At 52.3% G+C, this 9,093-nt stretch overlaps 1 protein-coding gene across 1 annotated transcript in view; it reads left to right on the top strand.

The window, feature by feature from the left end:
* Positions 1-339: 339 nt before the first annotated feature.
* EPHA8 (EPH receptor A8) overlaps positions 340-9,093 on the top strand; it is an 86,898-nt gene continuing 78,144 nt past the window's right edge. Inside the window, 3 exon segments of the mRNA XM_029913573.1 lie at positions 340-344; positions 769-851; positions 5,695-5,759. Of these exon segments, the coding sequence (XP_029769433.1) occupies positions 340-344; positions 769-851; positions 5,695-5,759 (153 nt within the window).

Below are 9,093 nucleotides of genomic sequence, written 5' to 3'. Positions count from 1 at the left end.
CTGGCTTCCTCTCCGTTCTCCCCGAAGACATTGAACTGGCTTAAATAGAAAACTCTTGAGAGTGTTTAAAGGCATCCTTGTCCCTCCCCTGGCCTAAGCAGCTTTCCTCTCCCTGGATTGATTTGTCTGGGCCTCCTCCTTGAGCCGGGCTCCCCGTGGTAGGAGGGCATTAGAAGGGGTGACTTTGATGGCACTCCTCATGCAGCCTCTCCCCTGCAGTCTGTTCGTAGGAACTCCCGTCTCTCGTGTGGTGGTAGCAGAGACGCGTGGGGGGCTGCTTTGGGCTGGACAGCGGGGCAGCATTTGGTCTGCAGACTTCAAACCCCACTCACACCATGCATGAAGTGAGTTGAAAGGGCTCAGCTGAGCCTCCAGAAGACGATGAGAAACTGCCAGCCCAGCGAGGTGAGTGCTGCACTGGGCCAGGCAGGCTCAGGAGAACGTGTCAAGTCCTCCCCCTCCTCTCCTTGCCCCTCCTGCTCTCTGTCATCTCCCACCCCCCATTTCCTCAGGAGGGGCTGATACATGGGAGTGCCAATATGCTGGACGGTGCATGGATCCTTGTGCAAAGGACCCTGGTCTGCAGCCGTTTGCAGAGCCTGGCTGAGCACACAGCCCCCTGTTAGCAGCACATCACCGGGGCTATAGCCCTGTCCCTCCCCAGCCCAGCAAGGGACCTGCACTAGGAACTCTCAGTGACTCCAGGCGAGAAGGGCCCCTGCAAACCGGCCTGTTACCCTTAGTCAGCTGCTCCCTGTCTGTGAGCAGAGTGACCGCCTTGGACCCCAGCGCCCCAAAGGGCGAGACCCTCCGCAGGGATCCTGACACAAGGAAGAAAGGAGTGCAGCAGAGTACGGACCCTGGACTTCAGAAAAGCAGACTTTGACTCCCTCAGGGAACTGATGGGTAGGATCCCCTGGGAGAATAACATGAGGGGGAAAGGAGTCCAGGAGAGCTGGCTGTATTTTAAAGAATCCTTATTGAGGTTGTAGGAACAAACCATCCCGATGTGCAGAAAGAATAGTAAATACAGCAGGCGACCAGCTTGGCTTAACAGTGAAATCCTTGCTGATCTTAAACACAAAAAAGAAGCTTACAAGAAGTGGAAGATTGGACAGATGACCAGGGAGGAGTATAAAACTATTGCTCAGGCATGCAGGAGTGAAATCAGGAAGGCCAAATCACACTTGGAGTTGCAGCTAGCAAGAGATGTTAAGAGTAACAAGAAAGGTTTCTTCAGGTATGTTAGCAACAAGAAGAAAGTCAAGGAAAGTGTGGGCCCCTTACTGAATGAGGGAGGCAACCTAGTGACAGAGGATGTGGAAAAAGCTAATGTACTCAATGCTTTTTTTGCCTCTGTCTTCACGAACAAGGTCAGCTCCCAGACTGCTGCACTGGGCAGCACAGCATGGGAAGGAGGCAACCAGCCCTCTGTGGAGAAAGAAGTGGTTCAGGACTATTTAGAAAAGCTGGACGAGCACAAATCCACGAGGCTGGATGCGCTGCATCCGAGGGTGCTAAAGGAGTTGGCGGATGTGATTGCGGAACCATTGGCCATTATCTTTGAAAACTCATGGTGATCGGGGGAGGTCCCGGATGACTGGAAAAAGGCTAATGTAGTGCCCATCTTTAAGAAAGGGAAGGAGGAGGATCCGGGGAACTACAGGCCAGTCAGCCTCACCTCAGTCCCTGGAAAAATCATGGAGCAGGTCCTCAAGGAATCAATTTTGAAGCACTTCGAGGAGAGGAAAATGATCAGGAACAGTCAGCATGGATTCACCAAGGGCAAGTCATGCCTGAGCAACCTGATTGCCTTCTATGAGGAGATAACTGGCTCTGTGGATGAGGGGACAGCAGTGGACATGTTATTCCTTGACTTTAGCAAAGCTTTTGATACGGTCTCCCACAGTATTCTTGCCAGCAAGTTAAAGAAGTATGGGCTGGATGAATGTACTATAAAGTGAATAGAAAGCTGGCTAGATCGTCGGGCTCAATGGGTAGTGATCAATGGCTCCATGTCTAGTTGGCAGCCGGTATCAAGCGGAGTGCTCCAAGGGTCGGTCCTGGGGCCAGTTTTGTTCAATATCTTCATTAATGATCTGGAGGATGGCATGGACTGAACCCTCAGCAAGTTTACAGATTCACTAAACTGGGAGGAGTGGTAGATATGCTGGAGGGTAGGAATAGGATACAGAGGGACCTAGACAAATTAGATGATTGGGCCAAAAGAAATCTGAGGTTCAACAAGGAGTAGTTCAGAGTCCTGCACTTAGGACGGAAGAATCCCATGCACTGCTACAGACTGGGGACCAAATGGCTAGGCAGCAGTTCTGCAGAAAAGGACCTAGGGGTTACAGTGGATGAGAAGCTGGATATGAGTCGACAGTGTGCCCTTGTTGCCAAGAAGGTTAATGGCATTTTGGGCTGTATAAGTAGGGCATTGCCAGCAGATGGAGGGACGTGATCATTCCCCTCTATTCGGCATTGGTGAGGCCTCATCAGGAGTACTGTGTCCAGTTTAGGCCCCCACACTACAAGAAGGATGTGGAAAAATTGGAAAGAGTCCAGCGGAGGGCAACAAAAATGATTAGGGGGCTGGAGCACATGACTTGTGAGGAGAGGCTGAAGGAACTGGGATTGTTTAGTCTGCAGAAGAGAAGAATGAGGGAGGATTTGATAGCTGCTTTCAACTACCTGAAAGGGGGTTCCAAAGAGGATGGATCTAGACTGTTCTCAGTGGTACCAGATGACCGAACAAGGAGTTCTCAAGTTGCAGAGGGGGAGGTTTAGGTTGAATATTAGGAAAAACTTTTTTACTAGGAGGGTGGTGAAGCACTGGAATGGGTTACCTAGGGAGGTGGTGGAATCTCCTTCCTTAGAGGTTTTTAAGGCCCAGCTTGACAAAGCCCTGGCTGGGATGATTTAGTTGGGGATTGGTCCTGCTTTGAGCAGGGGGTTGGACTAGATGACCTCCTGAGGTCCCTTCTAACCCTGATATTCTATTATTCTAATCAGGTGCAAGGTGCTGCCTTGTGCTGCCTTGTGCAAGGATTGGTGAGGGTCAGGGCAGAGCAAACAGGAATCAGACCCACGCACATCCTTCCCACACACTCACAGCTCCCCTAAAGATCTGTCACACTGGCTTCACCTCTGGTTTGCTCTGCAGTCACCATTCACCTCTCCCAGCTCTGCACTGTCCCCTCCCGTAGGAGGTAAGTGGGGAGAGATGCTGGGAGAGGAGTCCGGGGGCATTTGTCCCCTCTGCAGACATCCCACCACTTTATACCTCTAGAACAAAGGCAGCAGGATGGAGGGCTCTCTCCTGGGAAGCAGGGACTCTGAAAAAGATTTGGGGTGGTGGAGGTGGTGCATACTCAGCTGAACACAAGCTCCCAGTGCAACTGTGTGACCAAAATGGCTAACTCGATTATGGGATGCAAGAAGAGGGGACTCTCGAGTAGGAGCACAGAGGTCATTTTATCTCTGTGTTTGGCATTGGTGTGACTGCTGCTGGAATCCTGTGTCCAGTTCTGGTGCCCACAGTTCAAGGAGGATGTGGATATATTAGAGATGGTTCAACGAAGAGCCACGAGAATGATTAAAGGATTAGAAAACCAGCCTTAGAGTGATAGACTCAAGGAGATCCATCTCCTTAGCGTAACAAAGAGGAGCTTAAGGGGTGACTTGATCACAGTGTGTAAGTGCCCACATGGGGAATAAATATTTAGTAACGGGCTCTTCAGTCTAGCAGAGAAAGGTCTAACATGATCCAATGGCTGGAAGTTGGAGCTGGAAAATTGAGGTTGGAAATCAGACATACATTTTTGACAGTGAGGGTAAATAACCATTGGAACAATTTACCAAGGGTTGTGGAGGATTCTCCATCACTGACCATTTTTAAGTGAAGATGGGATGTTGTTCTAAAAGATCTGCTCTAGGAATTATTCTCGGGAAGTTCTCTGGTCTGGGTTATATGGGAGGTCAGACTAGGTGATCACAGTGGTCTCTTCTGGCCTTGGAATCCATGAAGCTATGAGTGTAGGTCAGTGGTTCTCAAACTTTTGTAGCGGTGACCCCTTTCGCACAGCAAGCCTCTGAGTGCAACCCCCCCCCTTATAAATCAAAACCACTTTTTTTTATATTTAACACCATTATAAATGCTAAAGGTGAAGCTGGGTTTGGGGTGGAGGCTGACAGCTCACGACCCCCCAGGTTATAACCTTGTGACCCCCTGAGGGGTCCTGACCCCCAGTTTGAGAACCCCTGGTGTAGGTGGATATGGGAGCACACAGTACTCCTGAGGGCATTCTGCACCAAAAAAATAAACATTCTGTGCACAATATTTTTAAAATTCTGCTAATTTTATTTGTCAAATCAGTGTGGAGGCTCCAGCATGGCCTTGGGGAGCACAGGCCACTGGCTGCACAGGATGGAAGATCACTGTGCAGCTCCGCCCGGGACACAGACTCAGCGGTGAGGCTGCACCCAACCCTGACAGCGTGAGGACTGGGCCTGCCCCTCTGTGCCAAGTGCACCAGGTGTGGGCAGGCAGGCTCAGCCCAGCAGGATCCAAGTGTGGAGGGGATCTAGGTGTGGGTTGAGAGGGTTCTGTGTGGGGCAGTCTGGGTGCGGGTGGCTCTCTGGGTGCAGGGGGGATCTGGATGCACAGGGGCTTGTTGGGGAGTTCTGGGTGCAATGGTAAAGGGACTCTTCAGGGGGGTCCAGATGCTGGGGGAGTGGGGCTTAGTGGGGTGGGGATCCAGGTGCAGCTGGTTGGTGCTCAATGAGGTGAGGAGCCACCTGCACCCAGATCGTCAGGGTGGTCCAGGTGCAGAGACAGTGGAGCTCATCAGGGTGGTTCTGAGTGTGGGGGTGAGGCTTGGTAGGAGGGTCTGGATATGAGGGGGTCTGGATGCATGGGGATTGGGCAGATGGGGGAGTAGCTCCCTGTAGAGGGATCCCTCCCCCTTCAGCTGAGGAGTGATGGGTGCAGGAAGTGGGAATGAGGGGGGAATTTGCAGAGCTTCCTGCAGCTGGAGGAGAAATCTGGAGGTGGGTCTGACATGGGCCCCAGATGCTGTGTAGGGGAAGAGAAAGTCCCATCCTCCCCAGCCCAGCCAGGACTAGTAGCTGAGCCTGGCACAGGGTAGGAGCCATGAGCCAGGTCTTCCCCAGTTCCACCCCCGACCTCACAGTAATTTACCTCTCTGCTGGCTGCCCTGGGTACCCAAAACACACTGCTGGGGAGGGTCGCATGACCACTCTTGTGGCTTCCCTTTGCTTCCCCGTCAGAAAGTCAGTTTTCTGCGGGGAAGCAAAGAAACTGCAGGGGACATAAATTCTGGATGTTCACAGTGGTGCAGAATTCCCCCAAGAGTAACACAGCCTCACAGTATAGGTGGGTGTGCTGTGGGGGGTGGGAGCACACGGCCTCATGGTGTAGCTTGGGGTGTGCTGTGGGGTGGAAGCACATGGCCTCACGGTGTAGCTTGGGGTGGGAGCACATGGTCTCATGGTGTAGCTTGGGGTCTACTGTGGGGTGGGAGCACACCACGGCCTCATGGTGTAGCTTGGAGTGTGCTGTGGGGTGGGAGCACACGGTCTCACAGTGTAGCTTGGGGTGTGCTGCTTTGTAGGTTGTTTGTGAAAGGTGAGCAGTTTTCTAATGCATTTTTTTCCTCCTGTGTTTTCCAGTGAACTTGCTGGACACAGCAATGATCCCCGGGGACTGGGGCTGGCTGACCTACCCATCGCACGGGGTGAGTATGAGGCTATCGGCACAGTGAAGAAATGGGGTCTTTGGGAACCAGCAGTGCATGTTGCCTGTGGCCCTTTGGGGCAGCTTCGGTGTAAATGGAAAGGAGACAGCAATGCCGTCTCCCTGTTGAACATACAAGCCTCTTTGGCCTGCAGCTGAGCTTGGCAGAGTTTGCCTGAAGGGTCTGGGGCACAGTGCTGTTGCCCTGGGATGTCTCCTCAGCACGGGTGGGTGTTCTGTGGTGAGGTGTTCTCAGGCCCCACTCGACTGTACTGGGCTGAGCATGCTCAGGAGTTGGAGTCTCCTTTGGCTGTTGTCTAGCACAACCCAGGAGGCTGGAGTTACACGGCAGTTTCTTATCAGCCTCAAGATTACCACAATTGGCACTAATAGAGCAACAGGGGTACAGTATTTGTGTGGCAGAAAACTGGTATTGTTAAAAGACAACTCTATAAGACAGCACTGTCGGTGGCACACCTCGACAGGCTATGAAAGGGCTGTAACCACAATCCACCGATTCCTACCCACAGCTGGAAACAGCACAAACTGTCACCATCACGTGTACCCACAAGCAAGCAAGCCACCACTCAAACACACCAACTTCCCTCCAAACACGTGCACACCTTCCCTTGCACCTCACGTGGATGCATACACCCTACACACACACACACAGTTCCCCATGTTCGACTTCCCCCACCCATGGGACAGCACCCCTGACAACACACGTTTATAGTGGACCCAGCCTGGGAGCGAAATACCAACCAACACCAATTCATTTGCCCAGTTACCGTTTGCTTTCTGCAGATTATGCCTTCTCAGCTGTGATCTGCAGCCCATCTGCTCCTCTCCCAGGTGGCTGTGTCACCGAGTGCCCCCACTGCCTGTTGGCATTATGCTGGGCACTGCAACGGGCCAGTGTCAAAGCCAGAGTCACACGATGGAAATGGGGCTTGGAGAGTGCCAGGTTCTCCTGTAGTTTCATTGTCTCCATTGGGCACATTGAGCCTCCCTGACACTGAATAGCACCTTTCTGTGCCAGACATGGACTCGGGCGCACTTCAGGATGAGACGGGATCAGCATCTGGCCACCCGTGTGCACGTCTGTGAGTCAGGGAGGGGCTGTTATGCCCAGAACTAGGCAGGTGCCGCCAGCCGTTTCCCACTAATCAGCGGCTGTGTTGGCCGTGATTGCGTTGGCTGAGGTGGTGTTGGTGCCAGCCCTGAGATGTGCTCATCCAATCAGGGAACAGAAACAGTCCCACTCGACGTATGTGGCCAATCACAACGAAGCAACACAGCTTCTAGCGTAAGTGAAATGTGCAGCATTGGGTGCCGGAGAGGCCTTCTCAAAAGTGTTGAGTTTTTACGTTCCCCTCTTTTTCTTCTCCTCTCTAAACTCAGTGGCCCTAATTTTTTCAGTTCCTTCTCATAGAGGAATCGTTCCAAGCCTCCAATTATTATCTCTGATCTGTTGCTGGGGTCCTTCTCTCTCTGCTCTATCTGTTTGAGAAGGAGTGATCCGAACGGTGAATTCTTAATAATAACGATGATGAGATTTTATATAGAATATGATCAAATATGTAAGTACATCAAATCCTTGGCTCAGCTCTGATTTTAGCACTTAGAAACTGCAATGATGAGTACCCTGCAAACAGAATATATTGTAGATGGTTAGACCTTTTCCAGCCACGCTGCCTGTCTGCACACGAGCTGTGCACACTGTTCCTCACAATATGGTCTCCAATGCTTTGTCCAGCCTAGGTTTAAATACTCAGGCAAATGAGGCTTTTGCCACATCCTTCAGGAAACATTTCCACATCTTCATACAGTCAGGGGCGGCTCTGTTTTTTGCTGCCCCAAGCACGGCAGTCAGGCGGCCTTCAGCGGCATGCCTGCCGGCGGTCCGCGGTCACGCGGATTTGGCGGCGTTTCTGCGAGTGATCTGCCGGTCCTGCGGATTCGATGTACCCGCCACCGAATTGCCGCCAAAACCATGGGACCGGCAGACCTGCTGCACACATGCCACCGAAGGCTGCCTGACTGCCGCCCTCACGGCGACCGGCACGCCGCCCCCCGCGGCTTGCCGCCCCAGGCACACGCTTGCTGCGCTGGTGCCTGGAGCTGCCCCTGCATACAGTAAAACCCTGCTTCGGTGCCGTTTGACGTTTAGAGTCAATTTTTCTTTGTTCGCTTTCATTCTGTTCCCCTTTGTAATGTCCTGCACAATTCCTTCCCCTCCTAGGCAGTCACACCCTTCAAACACTCATAGACTGTTGTCACATCTCGCCCTGTGGCTGTTCCTTTGCCAAGCTCTACCTGCTGCATTCAGCCCTTTCCATCCCTCCCACCAGCTCTCTAATGAATCCTTTTGGTTAATCTTCTGGGGCCAGGCCCCAGCAGGTGTAAAGCAGCGTATCTCCATTGACTGCAGTGGAACGTTGCCCATTTACACTAGCTGAGGATCTGCCCTGATGTGTAGTTTTGCATCCTAAGTTAATTTTCTTATTCTCTTGGGTCCCTCTGTTGCTTGAGACACAGCTGAGCACATCCTCTGCCTTTGCATTCACTCGGCTCTTGGCTCCTGCTTCTTCTCCTGCTGTGCTGAAGGCTCATCCAGCATCTCCGCATTCTTCTTTCTGCTCCTCTGCCATTTGTCTTTGGTTCCCTCCTCTTCTCCATAGCTTGGGCCACCCCCTCCATGCTGACAACGTCCAAACCTCCCTGTCCAGCCTCCATCCTCTCTTGTAGCCTCTGGTGGCTTCTCTCGGGCATCCTGCAACCAACTCACACTCACTCTGTCCAGAATGAACTTCTTGAACTGACAACTCCGCTAGCCTTCCTGTCTCCCAGGCCTATGACTGTGGTGTCCTTGACTCAGCTTTCTCCTCGTTCCCACTTGGTCACCACCAGGCTCTAGAGTCACTCTATCAAAAGTGTTTTACTTTGTATAAATAGTTAAATATTGAGCGGGACTGAGACAGCCCAGTGGACGGAGCATTGACCTGCAACGTGGGAGATTCCAGTTCAAGTCTCTGTGCCAAATGAGGCAGAGCTGGGGCCTGAAGGTGGGTCTCTGAACACCTCGGCGAGTGCCAGGCTGGGCTTGTCAAAACCAGGAGGTTTCTGCGAAACATTTTGGTTTAGACAGAACGGCGTTATTCAATTGGAAAAAAGGTTGGTTGAAAAACTTTTGATCAGCTCCACCTTTATGCTGTCTGTGTTGCAGCGATGGTGGTTTCTTAGCATCCCAGCGCCCGGCCTCCTAAACTAAAAGTGGGCGGGGGGGGGGGCAATGGCGCCTGAACTGTGCCCCGGTCCCTGCACCACCCCTTCTC

This window comes from Terrapene carolina, unplaced genomic scaffold (assembly GCF_002925995.2).
Source record: "Terrapene carolina triunguis isolate 2854851 unplaced genomic scaffold, T_m_triunguis-2.0 Scaffold714, whole genome shotgun sequence".
NCBI lineage: Eukaryota > Metazoa > Chordata > Testudines > Emydidae > Terrapene > Terrapene triunguis.
The sequence above is the reverse complement of the archived record's forward strand: the minus strand, read 5'-3'. Positions and strand labels throughout refer to the sequence as shown.